At 31.0% G+C, this 21,085-nt stretch overlaps 1 protein-coding gene across 1 annotated transcript in view; it reads left to right on the plus strand.

Moving 5' to 3' along the window:
- Positions 1–21,085, plus strand: part of LOC143074148 (uncharacterized) — a 176,698-nt gene that overhangs the window by 11,489 nt on the left and 144,124 nt on the right. Inside the window, exon 2 of the mRNA XM_076249696.1 lies at positions 20,542–20,644. Within this exon, the coding sequence (XP_076105811.1) occupies positions 20,545–20,644 (100 nt within the window). The 5' untranslated portion in view covers positions 20,542–20,544. The remainder of the gene's footprint in view (positions 1–20,541; positions 20,645–21,085) is intronic.

Below are 21,085 nucleotides of genomic sequence, written 5' to 3' on the forward strand. Positions count from 1 at the left end.
TAACAGTGGCGGATCCAGAAGGGGGTTCCGGGGGCTGGAACCTCCCTTTTTCGGCCGATCAATGCATTTGAATAGGGACATATAGTTGGAACCCGCCCCTTTTTTAAAATGGCTGGATCTGTCCATGTATAAGATGTGCATTTATAAGCTGTTTCGTAAGAACAAATGTCCCTACGTAACAATACATGATAGATTATGAAATGCCAGCGTATTCCCGATTTTGATATTACATGCCCCGTTTTTTACTCCTTTTACAGAAGCGACAAATGACCTCAGTAGCCAGGTCAATAATTTTCTATATATAGATCGGAATTCCTTCTAGTTATTTAAAAGACTCTGATTAATATCGGTTAGGGAAATGTTTTCCGGAACTTTATATAAATAAAAAAGAATAGGATATAGATAGCAATTATCGTTACTAAGTGATGAAAACATCGGGTTATTCAATGAAATATGACTTATAGTGGAGGGGGCATTAAGTTTTTCCAGCTTTGTCTGTGTGTATGTGCGTAAGTCAAGAAATTAGTTTCCGTTCTTGAGTTTGCCTCAACAAAATGTTAAGAAACTTATACACAATCCGTATTACAACAAAATACAGATCACATTTGAATTTTGGTGGCGTCATTTATACCATTCTATGGTTATGCGCCTTAACAAATTAAAAAAAAATACTGATTTTTGTGTTTCCGTTTTCTTTCATAAGTTTGCCCGACATCAAAATCAAGACATATACACAATACATTTGCAGTAAATAAACAGCGTCTTTATTGATGTTCTGTTGACAAATACATTGAGATCTTTTAAACATAGAAATCATTCTCGTTTCAATGAAAGTTGAAAGACAGTCCCTAGCACCGGTTTGAGCAGAATTGTTTGCTAAAGTCAATATCGTCACAGTTGTATGTGGCATAGAAGACACACATATGCGAGGCAATATGAACAATTTAATATGAACAGCTGGCAAAGGCTACTTGGCAAAATCTGTCATGGATTGCCCGACTATTTCAGCTATACATTAGTATAAAACGAGACACATTTAAAGTGAAATACAGGGTAAGTTACTATAGGTTGTATGTATATATATATAATCCCTCAAAAATGAAGTTTTAGGTGGTATGTACATATGATTAACTAAGAGTGTTCCGTCCTGCCTGTCGGTTTGTCCATAGATCTGGGAAGTACTAGAACACTACATTATGTAGGTGGTCTTTTTACCGGGCACAGAAAAAAAATCCATCATACTTCTCATTTTTACCGCGCTGAAGTACGTCCATTATTCATAATTCATTATTCAAAATTCAATAATGAATAATGAACTAGTTCACTATTCAATGTTAATTAATGAATGATGAAATAGTTTAGGTTTCATTATTCAAGTTGGAGCGGTGAATAGTGAAATAAAAATAACTGACACTGTAGCTAAATTCCGTATTTTTAAATTCGTCATTTTAGTGTTATCAAACGATCATTCAAATTATTATAAAAAAACACTCTGTAAATCTTTAATTTCATTTATTTATTTAGTTTCGGAGGATATAAACTTATGGCTTTTCTTATCTATTTAAAAAAAAAATTCCATGTATGGACAACCTGAATACCAAAACATATATATATATATCAAAATTAAAATACTCTACGTTGTCCTTTTTTATTTTATCTGGCCCTTTGCTATTCTTCATCCTCTGATTAAAGATCTAACAAGTTGATTGTGCAGCAATGACCATTAGAGGGGTTACGGAGGACCTAAATGACAAAACACGCGTGAAAATTAAGGAATAGCCAATTTTGAATAATGAAATGGATATTTTGTATAATTGAATGGACTGCTTTTACCCTTCAGCCCCGAATAATAGATAAACCTCATAACTCATTCGTAAGCTTATTAAGAGAGGAGCAAAAGGTATATAGTCAATATGTTCCGCAACGCATATAAGAGGAGTACCGACGGACTTAATATCGAAATACGCGTGAACATTGAGAAATAGCTTATTTTGAATAATGGAACGGACTGCTGCAACCCGTCAGCTCTTATTGCGGAAAAAAATATACACCAATTTAAAGCTTATTGATAGAGGAATACACTGAGAATAAACAATATGTGCCGCAATGACCGTTAGAGGGGTTATGGAGGACCTAAATGACAAAACACGCGTGAAAATTAGGAAATAGCCAATTTTGAATAATGAAATGGACATTTTGAATATTTCAATGGACTGCTGTACCCCCTCAACCCGTTATTACAGATAAACCTTATATCTGATCATTCAAAAGATTATTAAGAGAGGAGCAAAAGGTATATAGTCAATATGTTCCGCAACGCATATTAGAGGAGTTCCGCCGGACTTAATATCGAAATACGCGTGAACATTGAGAAATAGCTTATTTTGTATAATGAAACGGACTGCTGCAACCCGTCAGCTCCTAATTACGATAAAAATTATACACCAATAAAAAGCTGATTGATAGAGAAATACACTGATAATAAACAATATGTGCGGCAATGACCATTAGAGGGGTTACGGAGGACCTTAATGCCAAAACACGCGTGAAAATTAGGAAATAGCCATTTTGAATAATGAAATGGATATTTTGAATATTTGAATGGACTGCTGTGACCCTTCAGCCCGTATTTACAGATAAACTGTATACCTCATTCGAAAGCGTATTAAGAGAGGAACAAAAGGTATATAATCAATATATTTCGCAACGTTCATAACAAACGACATGGTGTGTACTCGATTATGCTTTCAAACAACCGTTGCAAGTAGTAACCGTTGCAACGAACGGTTTGTGATTAGATTTATTTCCCTTGAAATTGCACAGACATAAACAAGCTAAAAATAAAATATTTTCATATTTTTTTCAAATAATCGCCTGTTATACAGATACAACAGTTTAAATTGAATAAGTTGGCAATTTTTTGGGGTAGGCTTTCAAAACCATGATAGAATAAGAGCTATTTTAACATATAAAATTGGCCTTATTGAAAATGTATATTATGATAAACATAAATACAAAACCTTTTTTAATACAAATGTGTAACAAGGACTGTGAAGATGTTTTAAATTCACAATTCTAATACAAAATTTGGATGTTTTTATAGCCAGTCAAGGTCGTTAAAAACTTCTAGTTGTTGTATTACAACTGTGAAACAAGGCCTGTGAAGGTCTAATAAATTAACCAATTGTGAGTTTTATCTTCAACATAGTACAACATATGCGTACTGCATACGCGAAAGCTGAAACTATGCATTTTATTAGAAACAAATAGATATAGGAAGATGTGGTGTGAGTGCCAATGAGACAACTCTCCATACAAATAACAATTTAAAAAGTAAACCATTATAGGTTAAAGTACGGCCTTCAACACGGAGCCTTAGCTCACACCGAACAACAAGCTATAAAGGGCCCCAAAATTACTAGTGTAAAACCATTCAAACGGGAAAACCAACGGTCTAATCTATATAAACAAAACGAGAAACGAGAAACACGTATATATTACATAAACAAACGACAACTACTGTACATCAGATTCCTGACTTAGGACAGGTGCAAACATTTGCAGCGGGATTAAACGTTTTAATGGATCCAAACCTTCTCCCTTTTTCTGAAACAATAGCATAACATCACAACAAAGAAAAACATACGATAAAATATCAATTGGCAGACTTAACTCAATCATATTTAAGATAGAAATATTCAACCATATAGACCTGTAATAGCATGTCTATTAATCATATACCGCAGCAGTAATCAACAAACTTTTAACTACATTATGAGTATCAATTCTTCCCATTCTTTTTTTATTTAATTTAATATTGTAAGTTATTTAAAAATTGAAGTTCATTGTGTCTACTTTTCAAATATTTGCTGACCCCAGGGGTGACTGGGGAATAGAAATATGGCCACTTGGTCTTCTCTCGACCGGCAGTAAAATGCTTGCCAAAGTCGGGCTTCCGTTTGGCTGTGCGGGATGTATCAAGTATGTAGTCATGTCCGGTCAGAATGGGGAAGTTAAGTCCGATGCCTCGTGTTAAGAGAAAGTCATGCTCTTTGTACGTTAAGAACCCTTACAACAACTCTTTGAGAATTCGTAGGTTACCTGATGCAAGGCAAAATTCATGTACCTATCCAATATACCCTCATCTTCCTGTGGCAGTCAAAATTTCCCTGATCATCATCCCGGATGGCCTCAATTATTACGAGACCTACCTATTGTATTTATTGTTAAATTGTTCTCGTCCTGAATATTCATGAAATATTTGCCACTGAACGTTGAGAAACCAACAATCAATCAATCAATATATTTTCAGCATTTTCAAAATAAATCGTAATACACACGTATGCGATATTTTACCAATAAAAGTGGAAGGAAAGCTTCAATTAAAAGATCGTTTATAAGATATTTAAAGAATACAATGTCAGTACAATTTAATTAATAATTATTGTAGTCTTTTTAATTCTATGAAGATTAATTATTTAGTCTGGGATGCATGATTTCGTTTATTATTTGTTTTTGGCTTTGAACTAGCTGTTAATAACTGGAAAAACTCTCAGATATGTACCAGGCCACGTACACTCTGTGTTTTAGCAAGGTGTATTTCTATTTGTATCTCATGATCTGAGTTAAGTCAGGCTTAAGTCTTTTTCAACTGATTTTTATAGTTCGCTCTTATGTTGTACTGTTACACCACTGTCAAAGTTACATGTTTAACGCCGCCACATTATGTATGTATATGTACCTATCCCAAGTCAGGAAACTGTAAATTAATTCAGTGGTTCTCGTTTGTTGCTGTGTTACATATTTGTTTTTCGTTCATATTTTGTACATAAATTAGGCCGTCAGTTTTCTTGTTTGAAATTTGTTAGCACTTGACATTCAAAATTTGAATATCGAAAAAAGGAAATGGAAACCGAATAAGGAAATGAAAATCGAAAAAGGAAATAGAAACCGAAAAAGGAAATGAATATTGGAAAAGAAAAAAGAAACCGAATAAGGAAATGAAAATCGAATAAGGAAATGAAAATCCAATAAGGAAATAGAAACTGAATAAGGAAATAGAAACCGAAAAAGGAAATGAATATTGAAAAAAGAAAAAGAAACCGAATAAGGAAATGAAAATCGAATAAGGAAATGGAAATCGAATAAGGAAATGAAAATCCAATAAGGAAATAGAAACCGAATAAGGAAATAGAAATCAAAAAAGGAGATGAATATTGAAAAAGGAAGAAGAAACCGAATAAGGAAATGAAAATCAAATAAGGAAATGGTATCGAATAAGGATGATAATCGAAAAAGGAAAAAAAACGAATAAGGAAACGAAAAAAAACTCTTTGAGGAAAAATATTGTGAGGAAAAAAAATTTTGAGGAAAAAAAATTGAGGAATAAAAAAATTTGAGGAAAAAAAAGTTTGAGGAAAAAAAAGTTTTGAGGAAAAAAAAAATTTGAGGAAAAAAAAATTTTGAGGAAAAAAAATTTTGAAGGAAAAAAAAAATTCAGTTTGGACTTGTAATATTTTCCAAAATTTAAATACCGAAAAAGGAAATGGAAACCGAATAAGGAAATGAAAATCCAATAAGGAAATAGAAACTGAATAAGGAAATAGAAACCGAATAAGGAAATGAATATTGAAAAAGGAAAAAGAAACCGAATTAGGAAATGAAAATCGAATAAGGAAATGAAAATCGAATAAGGAAACAAAAATCCAATTAGGAAATAGAAACCGAATAAGGAAATAGAAACCGAATAAGGAAATAGAAACCGAAAAAGGAAATGAATATTGAAAAAGGAAAAAGAAACCGAATAAGGAAATGAAAATCGAATAAGGAAATGGAAATCGAATAAGGAAATGAATATCCAATAAGGAAATAGAAACTGAATAAGGAAATGAAAATCGAATAAGGAAATGGAAATCGAATAAGGATGATAATCAAAAAAGAAAAAAAAACGAATAAGGAAACGAAAAAAATATTTGAAGAAAAACTCTTTCAGGAAAAATATTGTGAGGAAAAAAAATTTTGAGGAAAAAAAATTGAGGAAAAAAAAAATTTGAGGAAAAAAAATTTTGAGGAAAAAAAAATTTTGAGGAAAAAAAAAAATTTGAGGAAAACAAATTTTGAGGAAAAAAAAATTTGAAGGAAAAAAAAAATTCAGTTTGGACTTGTAATATTTTTCAAAATTTGAATACCGAAAAAGGAAATGGAAACAAAATAAGGAAATGAAAATCCAATAAGGAAATAGAAACTGAATAAGGAAATAGAAACCGAATAAGGAAATGAATATTGAAAAAGGAAAAAGAAACCGAATTAGGAAATGAAAATCGAATAAGGAAATGGAAATCGAATAAGGAAACAAAAATCCAATTAGGAAATAGAAACCGAATAAGGAAATAGAAACCGAATAAGGAAATAGAAACCGAAAAAGGAAATGAATATTGAAAAAGGAAAAAGAAACCGAATAAGGAATTGAAAATCGAATAAGGAAATGGAAATCGAATAAGGAAATGAATATCCAATAAGGAAATAGAAACCGAAAAAGGAAATAGAAATCGAAAAAGGAAATAAATATTGAAAAGGAAGAAAAAACCGAATAAGGAAATGAAAATGGAAATCGAATAAGGATGATAATCAAAAAAGGAAAAAAAACGAATAAGGTAACGAAAAAAATATTTGAAGAAAAACTCTTTCAGGAAAAATATTGTGAGGAAAAAAAATTTTGAGGAAAAAAAATTAAGGAATAAAAAAATTTGAGGAAAAAAAATTTTGAGGAAAAAAAATTTTGAGGAAAAAAAAAAATTTGAGGAAAAAAAAATTTTGAGGAAAAAAAAAATTTGAGGAAAAAAAATTCTGAGGAAAAAAAAATTTTAAGGAAAAAAAATTTTGAAGGAAAAAAAAAATTCAGTTTGGACTTGTAATATTTTTCAAAATTTGAATATCGAAAAAGGAAATGGAAACCGAATAAGGAAATGAAAATCCAATAAGGAAATAGAAACTGAATAAGGAAATAAAAACCGAATAAGGAAATGAATATTGAAAAAGGAAAAAGAAACCGAATTAGGAAATGAAAATCGAATAAGGAAATGGAAATCGAATAAGGAAACAAAAATCCAATTAGGAAATAGAAACCGAATAAGGAAATAGAAACCGAATAAGGAAATAGAAACCGAATGAGGAAATAGAAACCAAAAAAGGAAATGAAAATCGAATAAGGAAATGGAAATCGAATAAGGAAATGAAAATTCAATAAGGAAATAGAAACCGAATAAGGAAATAGAAATCGAAAAAGGAAATGAATATTGAAAAAGGAAGAAGAAACCAAATAAGGAAATGAAAATCGAATAAGGAAATGGAAATCGAATAAGGATGATAATCAAAAAATGAAAAGGAAAACGAATAAGGAAACGAAAAAAAAATTTGAAGAAAAACTTTTTGAGGAAAAATATTGAGGAAAAAAATTTTGAGGGAAAAAAAATTGAGGAAAAAAAAAATTTGAGGAAAAAAAATTTTGAGGAAAAAAAAATTTTAAGGAAAAAAAATTTTGAGGAAAAAAAAATTTTGAGGAAAAAAAAATTTTAAGAAAAAAAAAATTCAGTTTGGACTTGTAATATTTTTCAAAATTTGAATATCGAAAAAGGAAAAAGGAAAAAGGAACCAACTTGTGTCTGGTCAAGATAAGCCGTTCTTAAAACGAACTTGATTAAAAAGGGGGAGGGTGTAACTTATAGCTCATAAGTTTATATTCTTTCACTTGCTGGAGGCTAAAGGAAAATAATAAAGCATATATTTTTCTGCAAACAAAGAGATTTTAAAATGACCGAAATAAGTGAAGTTATATAGGTACGGTTGTTTTACAAATAAAACAAGATAGAAAACTTATAAACATAATTGTTGTTATGGCAATAAACGACCTTTAAAAAACGTTCTACGAGGAAGTTTTTGTAACATATCAGACCAAGAGATAGTATTTTTACTTTAAATGCAACAGAGCGATTATTACAATACATGATTTTGGCTTAGTTTATGTAAAGGCTTTCATATAACGTGTGCACATTAGCTTTAACACAAATAAACTTTTCGGCTGTACTGTTAAGTTCATCAAAGTCGTTCGACAGACTCAATGCGTAGAATTATTGCTTAGGTGGAATGAATTTAAACATTTTGTCAATGACACTTTATACAAGATAAACAGGTCAGTGCTGTAAATTGAGGTGATATTTTATATATTAAGAATGTATATCGACTTTCCCCCTACATCGCCTTAATATGACGTGTAAATCGCAAATATGACTAAAACAGTATTTGTATATAAATAGTAAAAAAGTAAATGCGTATCTAAAACACAATAATAGTTGAAAAGAGGTCATGGTAGATATTAACAATAAACACACTATTCTAAAGATTTAAATGTCAGTCAATGACATATTCATTTTTAAAAAAAATAAATCGCACCCTATTTTCGTGGACGTCAATTTATCAATAAAGATTACGGTATATACAATTTTGAACCGAAAAATTAGGAATCAAATATTAACATTATTCGTGACAGATCTAGACGAGCATTTAAAAATTGAAAAAAAATCATTTATCCGTCTATGCTTTGGTTTAAACCAGTGGAAACATTATTTTCACTATAATTATGACTGATAATTATTATAAAAAACGAACAATATAGCCAGAGCATCAAAAGGTTTGAATAAACGTTTTCAATTAAAATCGTCAATTGAAATCTTGTAAATTACAGTAAGATTTTTGAATGTGTGTATACTTTTCTTTTCTATATCCCTAGTTGAAATAAACTGATTGAAATCGTAGATGCAATTTTTTCTCTTAAGGTAATACAAAATGTATTCTTGTGAAGGAACACACTGCTTCTAACAACAAATACATTCAAATAACATTAGCTGTACTATCTTTACTAAACAAGATGCTCATTTCAACATTTTACATGTTTAATGTCACTTCAGTGATATTCGAAGCTAAAATATTGAAAATCCAAATTATACGTTGAAGAGCAGATTATACTAGAAAGGACCTTAAATATAGCCAAAATATAAAACACCTGTTGAAGTGCTGATAAAATAAAAAAAGATAGTAAGTTTAGCCGAAGAAGGACAACAAGTTATCATAGCTTTTCACGGGGTAGATAAGTTCCATAATTTCAAAAGTTATGTCGGAAAAATTTAAATCAAACAATATCCGTATTATTATGACAGTACTGATGCTTGTCTGGTGGTTCCCTTGGTAACTAGCAGTCTACCGGCACAGGTATCGACCGAGTAGCGGTAATATCAGGAACAATATTCACGATACCTATTAAAGAACACCAGATCTGCAGTTCGACAAGTAATGTTTTCTCGTTAAATTTAGTGTAAAACATTTAAATATCAAAATTAAATCAAGAATGTTGTAGGGCTGATCGATCCATTGGGGCCCATAACTATAGCAAAACCTGTCATAGCTTAGCATCTATCAGAGTTATGAAAAAATAAACGGCAGTTTATATTCGATATTGTAATGACCGTATGTTTTATTGTTATCAAGATTAGTAAAAACAACGAACATAATTAAGGTGGGGGGAGGAGAGGTATTTGGTAGCTTGGAAGTCTATATCTATGCACTTACTGGAATTAAAAAAAATAGCAAAATAGTTTGTTTTGTAAGTAAAGAGATTTGGATTGTCCGAAATAAGTGGAAAATACATAAGTACTTTTTTTTTTACAAATGAAACAAGATAGAATACTTATAAACATAATTGGTGTTATGACAATAAACAACCTTTAAAAATCGTGTGTATAAGGAAGTCTTTATAACATATCTACCATTGAGATCGTATTACTTTAAATGCAACAGAGCGATAATTACATTAAAGGATTTTGGTTTATTCAATATTACGTGTGCACATAAGATTGAGCACACATAAACTTTCTGTCTGTTGTGTAAACTTCATGGAAGTCCTTGAACAGACTTATAGAATGATTGTTTAAGGGGGATGAATAAATAGAGTTAGTTGATGGTACTTCATACAAGATAAACAGGTGAGTGAGGTAAATTTAGGTGATATGTTTCTCAAACAGATAAGTATTTATTTTGACTTTTTCACTACACCGCCTTATGATGTATAAAATTCAAATTTGACTAACAGTATTTGTATTTGCACTTTAACAGGCTAATTGTATGTTAAAAACACGAAACGTGTAAAATAATTTGATTTGACAAATTAAGATATATGAAACATATAAATAAGTGAACTATGGCCACCATGTTTGATTTGAATTACTATGCTGCTCTTGTAAACAAATGACGACAAATTGCATGATCAATCTTTAATTCAAACTGTGTTTTTTCCAATACCCATGGTTAAAAAAATGTGAAAATGTACATGTAATACAATTACTGAGCCCCTAGAAAAAAAGGGGGATGCCCATAAAAGCTTCATTAATCAGCGGACCAAACGAAATACAACTGCCTTATTCTTGACTTGGTAAAGACATTTTCCGATAGAAATGGTCAGTTAAACATGGTTTTATAGCGAGCCAAACCTCTCACATGTCCGAGAGTTATATTTGTTACTTAGTCATGAAAAAAGTTGAAAAGAGATCATGTAAGTATCTAACAATATAAATAGATATAAAATATTCACTATTGTAAAGATTTAAATGTCAGTCAATGACGTATAAATTTTAGAAAAATAAATCGCACCCTATTTCGTGGAAATCTAAAGACCTTTTCCAATAAACTTGTATATAAAACTTTGAACCCAAATGTTAGGTATTCAATATATTTAAAAGTCCCTTATCCGTGTATCCTTTGTAATTGACAACTGGAAACATAGTCTTAACAAAATCTCATAAAACGATATAAAAATTATTGAATATGCATCTCTCTTACTTTTTGTCGACAAATCTTTATACCATAAGAGATTGTTCACAGAAACACTGAAATGAAGTATATTTAATCAACGCAGTGAATAAAACATATTTCAAAATTACTATGTATTCAGTATTTAAATCTTCATTTGAAATAATTCTATATCTTACAGTAATGTCAAACCTTTTGATCATCATCAAATGCCTTCTTATACGGTCATGACAAATCTATACTTGTGATTAAAAACGGATTCTAACAACGAATAAACCTAAGATGATATAATCAAAATCGTTTTTGTTTATCGACAATATATTTGGTGAGTTTGGTACATTGATTTAATAATATATAGTTGGTATTCCAATGAGTACTTTTCTTGCAACTCTTTTAACTGTCGTAAGTTTTTGAAATCATATAAAACATTATTAATGCGGATTAATTGCAAAGGCAAAACAAAAATAAATTGCAAGCTTCTTTAATTTTCAGATATTTTCGACATTTTCTGTCATTCAATAATACACAGTTAAATGATTGCTTGCCACGGGTATCACATGTAGAGCAGGATCTGCTTACCCTTCCGAAGCACCTGAGATCACCCCTAGTTTTTGGTGGGGTTCGTGTTGTTTATTCTTTAGTTTTCTATGTTGTGTCATGTGTACTATTGTTTGTCTGTTTGTCTTTTTCATTTTTAGCCATGGCGTTGTCAGTTCATTTTCGGTGTATGAGTTTGACTGTCCCTTTGATATCTTTCGTTTCTTATAAATACCAGTGAACCATTGAAAAGACAACCACAAAAACCACCTTCATATCTTGATCTTGTCCCCGATATGAACACATAAAAACGACTTCAGGTTGCAATTCTGTAAATATAGACAATGCAATTTTCAATAGGAACTCCCTTTGTGGCTAGAAATCTACCACTTGTACTATGAAGTTTCGTGAAAAATTATATCCCAGAACGGAAAGTTGATATGCACTACTATTTTATTCAAAGGGCTGTGCGCTATACTTTTCAACATGTACATGCCCTGAACTTCTAAGAGTTTAAACTTATACTAAAATTGTATATTACCCCTGCCTCTAATTTTGGACCTCCTAAGAATTAAATTATATGCGCTACCATGTTTTTCTATACTGGTAACATTCCCAAGTTATGTCTCTATGCGATGAAACACAGAGATCTTATCTGGGAACCAGTAGGTTAACAAATTAATATATCTATGAATATCGTATATCTCCCCAAAAGAGGCGTGGCTTGTGAAACAGCTGTATTTACAAAATGCAACCTTCAAAGCATACCCGAATGACATGCATCATCATTCAAATTTTCCAGTTGTAAGCCTACTATTTCTTAACAGGTACATACCCTGTGCCCCGTCGTATGGCGTTGAAATATCTCAATTCATCCATAACGCTGGTGCAACTTCACGCTATACGAACCTAATTGTCTTTATTAACATGCATGTGGTCAAGACCTGTTCAAATGCAATTAGCGGTACCAATGTTCTACAACAGACGCGCGTTAGGACAATTACTGTATTTCAAGTGATGCTCGAAACCGAAATATTTGAAAATTCATATCATAATACACACACCGAAGAACTTACCTAATAAAAAAGGACATTACGTATAGAAAAGTTTTACCAACAAGATATCAAAGCTTTGCTTAAGGAAATAATTCGAAAACTTGATATTATCTCCAAAAGTTTTTATCGGAAAATTTAAATCAAACAATATTCGTATTCGTATGCCAGTAATGCCCTAGGAGATTTGAAGTTTAACAGCAGAGGTATTGTCTAAATGCTATTAATATATCATGAACCACATTGAGAGACCAATTGAACTACACGAGATGCGCATTTCGACAAGTAATGTATACTCAGTAATTTTCTAGTCAAAAATGTTTAAAAATCTAAATTATACTTAAATGTTGAAGGGCTGATCAAATCAATAGAAACTTAGCGTATAGGCAAATCCTGACAAGATATCACAGCTTAACACCCAATACAGTTATGTGAAAAAAGGACACTTCATGCGTTTACGGTTACCAGCACGAATTGGTTAGCCAGTAAGACGTGTCTGTATCGCCAGCGAGATCTTTAGGTAATAAATTCGCAAAAAGTCACTGGTGTATAATTTCAGTTCACCGATTAGTGATATATATGGTTCTCTTGTCACAAACTTCATTCTGTATTCAAAAAAACAGAATTACTACTCAATGCCGTCTCATATACCATATACCACAAATACTTCGTATTGGTCTCATATACCATATACCACAAATACTTCGTATTGGTCTCATATACCATATACCACAAATACTTCGTATTGATGTAATTGTAAATGACATACTGCTAAACAGTATGAAGAAAACAATAAACTCATAAATAAAGTGCAAAGCCACACGACAACGCCGCTGCTCAGTTTATTAAAGATATGAAACAATTCATATAACTTGTATACACAATACAACATTTCAACAATATAATTTATAATTTTTCCAAACATAAAAAACTACCCTCCAGTCCTATCAATCATATAATTACGATAAAAAGGGGAACTTATAAATAAAAATTTACCAACTTACTTAAGAATTAAACTTTAGATAAATGTGTGTTGACGGTTCGGCGCTGTCGTGCTGAATGACCAAAAACCCCCGTTTTGGCGGGGAAAATGACCGTGCGATAAGCACGACACCTACATACATCATGAACAAACAAGAGAAAATAATTTCACTCTTATTCACTACGTTCAAACGAAAGAAATTATATATATACTAGAAGTCGTATTCTAACTGAGTATGGGTAATGCATGTATAACAGTAAACGACTAAGAAAATACTGGTAATTAGTCAGCAATATGACAATTATTATCCATTAGTTTGATGTGAAGTTTTGGTTTTGCCATTTGCCTACAGAACTTCCGTTTTGAATATACCTCGGAGTTTTTGATATTTTACTTTTTAAAATTCTCGGCGCACGCAGTCGCAATCGTTTTGAAGTTCATGTGATTTCTTCCGTTTTTATAAGGAATCTGGATATAAAAGATACAAATTTTACTAAACTAACTTCAAAGGTAAATTAATATCTCTTCAGTAATGCATTTGGCCAAAATATTTTATGAATTTCCACATTTAAATACAACATTGAAGAGTCAATGTGACAAAACAAGATCTGGAGAAATGTACAAATATAACCAAAGATATAAAGGTTTAACGATGTTGACTGTTGTTTTTACATTGTGCTGATAAATTGTTTTTAAAGACCAAACAACCTATTGTTTATGCGCATCCACTAACGCAACTTGGTAGTGACATAAAAGCTCTATGACGTTGTTTCTAGCAATGAGAAAACGTCAAAGTATAACGTCCTATTTCGCGTTTTTCACGGATTCCAACATGGTGTATGCTTTTAAAAAAGTACGTCTCCCAAGAAAAGAGGAATTAAACGTCGAGCTGATAGCTTGTGGAAATTTAACACACACTATATTTAACATTCGTTCTAATAAAAACAATAACATATAAATTTTGATCTCGACTTTTTGGCGCCGATCTGCATTTCATTTTTTTTTATTCTTTCACATGCGTAGATTTTGTCTTATATTTCCGCCGATCTGCATTTCATTTTTTTTTTTTATTCTTTCAATTGTGTACATGGTACCGGGGTTATTAGATAGGTGAAAGTTTTTTATGTTCAATTTATGTTTTCTGGCCCGTCCGTTCGTCCGTCCGTCCGTCCCGCTTCAGGTTAAAGTTTTTGGCCAAGGTAGTTTTAGATGAAGTTGAAGTCATATCAACTTAAAACTTAGTACACATGTTCCCTGTGATTTGATCCTTTTAATTTTAATATCAATTTTTCAAAATTTTAAAAAATTGAGTATTCAGAAGGTCAGGCCGATAAAAAATTATTCCTAGAAGTTTTGACATACTGGCAAGGTATGCATGTAACTGATGTCTGGATGATTATCGTTAAATAATGTCAGATCTTGCAATGAATTTAAAATTTATTTATACTTTTTTTTTATTTCCAAAATTAGCAGTTTAGATTTATAATATTTTATCCCATTGGAGAAATCTTACTTTGTAGTTTTCAACAGAAAATTATTTCTAAATTAATTTTTGAATTAAAACTTTTTGTAATTTATATTACTGTCTGGTTTATTCAAAACACGCGAGGTAGCAATAACAGGGATTGTATTTCATGATAGATGTATAACGTTTTAGAATCAAAAACTTTAATTCATATATTATACCTATAATTTTAATTTCCTTATATCTTAAATATTCAGAAATAATGAGTTCACAAACTAGATGGAATAATTTCTATACGTTCGTCTTAGTCGGGAAATAAAATGGTATAAAGAAGTCCGTCCATGCTTTTGTATAGCCGTCTGTCAACAGTAGTAAATGAGTTCGTTACGGCAAACTTCTGAAATTGACGCGAAAAAAAAAATCACACACATATAGTCTGATATAGTCAAATACTCTGTAGTTAGCCAGTGCCATCTTTCATTTCTTTTTTTTCAATAATTTTGCTTATGAGGGGCAGAGGACAAAAACAGACTTTCCTAACAAAAGCGGCGAGAAAGGTATATCAAACAATTTTCCATTCCGACGGATAGGGTTTCTGAAGGTTATTATTGTGAGGCAACAACATCATAAGATCTGATACTGACACGTGCATTTAATCTCTTGTATTACCGGATAATAAATAGGTGAATAAAGTTGTTAGTCTTGGAAATTTAAATGTGGGTTTCAAACGTCCAATTTGCGATTGTTTTCAAATAGTGCGCCAGCAAGGAAAGTTTGTACTATGACGTCAGATGCAATGTTCTGAAGAAAGACAACTCTTTTCTTCAAAACGAACGAGAAAAAGACATGAAAATTACTCATAACTTTTTTGAAAAGTCGGTGACATACACCTTTTTTGGCTTTATTTTGAAGAGTGCATATGGCACTTTCCTTCTTGAAATTATTATGTAGAAATCACTGGTAGATATTTTTTAATACTGAAAACGTTTTTCATTTCTACGTTTCATTTTTGGCGGGAATGAAATAAATCATATTTTTAAAGATCAAAACAATATGAGTCTTGAATTCTTGAACCTGTATTTGATAGCTACAAATCTACTGTTTAACGTGAAACAAGAATTATGCTTGTAGGTTTGATATAAAGGATTTTTTGGAGAGTTTAAATAAGAAGCAAATATATGTTAATATTCGGGAAAACACGAAACTGACGTTGCTATAGCGACAAAACTAAGTCGGTGACCCCCAATTTTTTTCATCATATTTTGTTCCTCAAATCATGAAATACCTTCACACAAAATTTTAAGGAAAAATCACTGGAAGAAATAAATAGGCTGTTTGGTCTTTAACTCAAAAAAGAATTTATAAAAAAATCTATAATATACACCAATAGTGAAATATTATCCTCATTGAGGTATTGTGAGACAACTTTTAAATGCCGTTTCATGAAGTATATGTTCATAACAATTATTTAAATGAATAAGTCCCAAAAGAATAGTAAATTTATTGTCTTCAAACTGTAGAAAAAAAATCTTACCTTGATATTAATCTTGTCATATTGATTATGTGAGCAACAACGGGACAATTGTTTTGTTTAATTATATGCAACTACACATTTCATTTATCTTCACGCTACATGTATATATACATGATATATGAAAAAACATTACAGATAACTTTATTGTGTTGAATATTTTTATTACTGAAGCAAAACATCCGACCGAACTGCAAAACACCTTCTAACGGAGGCTTACCTCACACGAGCAGCCACACAATGTTCAAATTAAACTAACATACATCAAAAAAAGACACAAATATCTAGGAGATCTTGAATCTATATTACCGTTAACCCGTCAAGGACTAATCGTCGGAATTAACGAACCCCAAAATATGTTACTCTGACTGTATTCACTTTTTTGTTGTCGATTAAAACACATAAATAAATAAAGACCAATTATTGACTAAAAACATATCCTAAAGGGATTGTATATAAATAACAATTATTGTTCTTTTTTTCAAAATGTATATCAAACAAAATCCGTATTTTCATAAGGTACTGGCTTCTTCACTAGGATTCCCTCGGCCTAAAGAAACTATATTAGCAAAATAGCCACTACTCTGAACTTACATTTTACCGTTTGTGTCCTATTCCAAGTATACAAATACACTAGTAGTGATATTCTGACAGAGTTAGATAAGAATTTCATGTGATGCATGCATAACAGTAGATGCTTACCTACTTGTTTTACAGTGATTAAGATAATAACACAATATGGACTGCTGTACTCCTTATTTTGACATGTTTACCTATTATGCCTGTTTGTTTTGTTCACATATCGTTGTCAATATAATGGAATTTTATGTGACTGTAATACACGTGAGAGGTTAAGCTAGTTATACCACTAGGTTTAACCCACCATTTTCTACTGTAAAAAATGCCTGTTCCAAGTAAGGGATATGCCATCATTTGTTTGGGGTGTTTGAACTTTTGATTTTGCCATTTTTTAGGGACTTTCCGCATGAATTTTCCTGTGAGTGCAAAATTTTTGTGATTTTACTTTTTATCTTCTCGATATACTACGTCACACTCCTTCTGGAGTTCTTGCAAAGTCTTTAGTTTTTTTATGGAATCAATATTTGCTTGAGTTCTATTTTTCGTATTTGTAAGTACATATTGTCCGTTTTATGATTTTTGTATGTTTCAACACGATTAGCCGTTCTTAAAACGAAATTGATTAAAAAGGGGGAGGTTTTTTTTGTAGATTTAAAGTATATATCCAAGAACTTGCTGGAAGTTAAAGAAAAATTAACAACACAGTTTGTTTTTGTTATCAAAAAGATTTTAATAGTCCGAAATAAGTGGAAAAAACATTAGTACTTTTTTCACTTATAAACCAAATTAGAAAACTTATGAACATAATTGGTTTATGATAAAAGACAACCTTTAAAAAGCGTTTTTGTAAGAAAGTCTTTATAGAATATGTACCCGAGAGATCTAATTACTCAGATCGATAATAAATGGTGTTTGTTAATTTAAAGTTTAGGCTTTTATATTGCGTGTGTACATTTGATTGAGTATACATTACTTTTCGTCATACGTTTTACGGTCACCAGCACGAACTGGTTGACCAATAAAATGTGTCTGTATCGCCAGCGCGGTCTTTATATAGCTAATTCGCAAAATAGTCACTGGTCTGTAATTTCTTTTTATTGATTGTGTCATATTCCTTATATTTATATACTATAAGTGGTATTCTAACTGAGTATGGATTCAGTTAGAATACTAGCTATAAAACCAAGTAAAATCCACCATTTTCTACCTAAGAAATGCCTGTACCAAGTCAAGAATATGACAGTTGTTTTCCATTTGTTTGATGTGTTTGTATCCATCTGGTGAGTTAAGCCTTTTTGAACTGATTGTTATAGTTCGTTCATATGTTGTACTGTTACACCACTGTCTTAGGTTAGAGGGAGGGTTGGGATCCCACCATCATGTTTAACACTGCCACAATCTGTGTGTATGAGTCTGTCCCAAGTCAGGAGCCTGTATTTCAGTAGTTGTCGTTTGTTGCTGTGTTACATATTTGTTTTTCGTTCATTTTTGTGCATTAACTATGCCGTTAGTTTTCTCGTTTGAATTGTTTTACATTCGTTCGATGTGTTTGAGATTTTGTTTTTGTCATTTGCTTACGGAGTTTCCGTTTTGAATCTTCCACAGAGTTGGGTAATGTTATTATTTTACTTTTTATCTTCCCGGCGCACTCAGTAGCACTCGTTTTGAAGTTCATTTGATTTCTTCAGTTTTTGTATGAAATCTTGATTTACTCGAATTGTATATTCATGATCGATTTGTAAGATTTGAACATCGGAAAACTACTGTTGCTTAAATATATCCCTATACTAACATATAATATGCTTATTTTAAACACATGTGTAAATGGAGCAAAATTGTGCCTAGGATTATTACTTAATCAATGCACTCATATTAAATATACAATACTTGGTCAATTTCAGAAAAATATAAACATTTTTGTAAGAGGCTTACAAATTTTTTTATTATTTTTCTGACTTTGACTTTATATTATTTGTTTTTTATTCTGCGGCAAAAACGGTTAGAATATTAAAGTTCTGAAAATAATAGCACAAAAATAAATCAATACACAAAACATCACTTTGTTACTATATTTGATAGATAGACACAAGTGGAAGCTCTCTAGCTACATTTTAAGCATTGTTACAAAACACCTTAAGAATGACAAGGTTACTGTATAGCCGAGATTTAATCGAGATTTCAGCCCAGTTTAAATTTAAAAAAAAAGCAAAATTCAATAAAACAATATCTGTATTCGATGAACTGACAACTTAGCTGATACTACCATCGGGGACATAAAGTTCACCAGCAGGGGTATTAACCCAGTTGTAGAAAGAACATAAACGATAAAAATATTACTATACCAACTGCAAAGGTAAATGAATATGTCGTCAGTAATGCTCTTGGCCAACATGTTTTATGAATTTCTACATTTGAATACAAACATTAAAGAGCTGATGTAACGAAACAGAAACTGGAGAAAATCAAAAATCGAATATTAAGGTTTAAAGATGTTGTCTGATATTTTTACCATGTGGAGATTTATTGTTTTCTGAAGTAATTCATATATAGTTATGACAAAATCCTTTATAAATCAAACTTCTGATATCATAATAAGGTGTGGGTAATGGGAAGAATAAAAAAAATCTATATTATACAACAATAGGGAAATATTATCCTCCTTGAGGGATTGTAAGACAACTTTTAAATGTCGTTTTATGAAATAGTCCAATAAAGAATTGTGTAAGTAATGGTGTAATTATTTTTTATGTTAACCATGTGGGGTTTTGAAATCCACAATTTTATACACACTTTAAAAACCTGACTAAAAGTGAAGTCAAACCTGCACATAGATATTAGATATATACATGATGGAGATTTAATCCTTAATGCAAAATGGTTGCAAATTTTTATATCAAATAGTAATCGAAGCATCTTGAAATATAAGTTTGAAAAATGACAAGCGTAGTGACAATGTACTGAGAAAGACGGAGAAATGTTTCGAAAAAGAAAACGCACAAGTGTAACAGCAGAATAATAATCCCTATATATTTGCTTTTCAAAATATAAAAATGGATGAAAGAAAAAGAAAATCACTACCATAAACATATTTTATAACTCAAACATGTAGAAATAAAACCATCACTATTATCCTCGTCGATTTAAAATGTCATTGTATGAAAGGAATGTTCACCATACAATTATTTCATTTAATAAAACCCAAAAGAATGATTGTTTTGTTTTATCAAATCTCACCTTTACATTTATCGTATACACAATATACGTGATTTAAACATTTCAACATAACGAAATTGAAAGAATAAACAAACTTGCCTAAGCTAAATATTTTAATCACTGTAACTGTCTAAATTTGATGTTTATGCATTACCATTGTAAAAAAAAAATATCTAGTTTTTGCAAGTTTATAGAGTTTATCTTTTAAATGGCAACCATGTACATGCAATTCAAAGAAGTTAACGACACTTGTTATATTTTCTTTGATAAAAATACGATACTTGAATATTATTTGATTGCATATGTTTGTTACTGTGTTCTTTAGGGTATGGCATCAAACGAACCACGTAATTTGTTAGAATGGCAGCTGCGTTGTGTTCTAAGAAGAGCAAGTCTTCTTCAGTATTACAAGAGCTTTATCAAACATGGTTAGTATATTGAATAAAAAAGTTTTTGTTTTTTGTATAATAACTTTCTTTCAGTAACACATGAACAAAATTGCTATACACATTTTAGGCATACTATTTCAATTCGAATAAGGAGATGCAATTAAAACATATATATGGTTTACTTTTTGAAATTGTTATTTGGATGGAGAGTTGTCTCATTGGCATTCACACCACATCTTCCTATATTGATAAGCAACATATATTAAACGATTTAATAAACAATCATCAATTTTAATTTAAGAATGTAACACTAGTTCTGAAAAGTTTTGATATGGTTCTATGATACAATCAATGTGAAGGAGATGTAATGGCTTCTAGCGTACACAATTGTTATCCTGGAGTCTATGATAAATTTATTCATAAAGGTCTTTAGTGTAACATTCCAGGGACTGTTTAAGATGGATAAGCAACCATTTGAAT

The sequence above is a fragment of the Mytilus galloprovincialis genome, chromosome 5, assembly GCF_965363235.1.
Source record: "Mytilus galloprovincialis chromosome 5, xbMytGall1.hap1.1, whole genome shotgun sequence".
NCBI classification, from domain to species: Eukaryota; Metazoa; Mollusca; class Bivalvia; order Mytilida; family Mytilidae; genus Mytilus; species Mytilus galloprovincialis.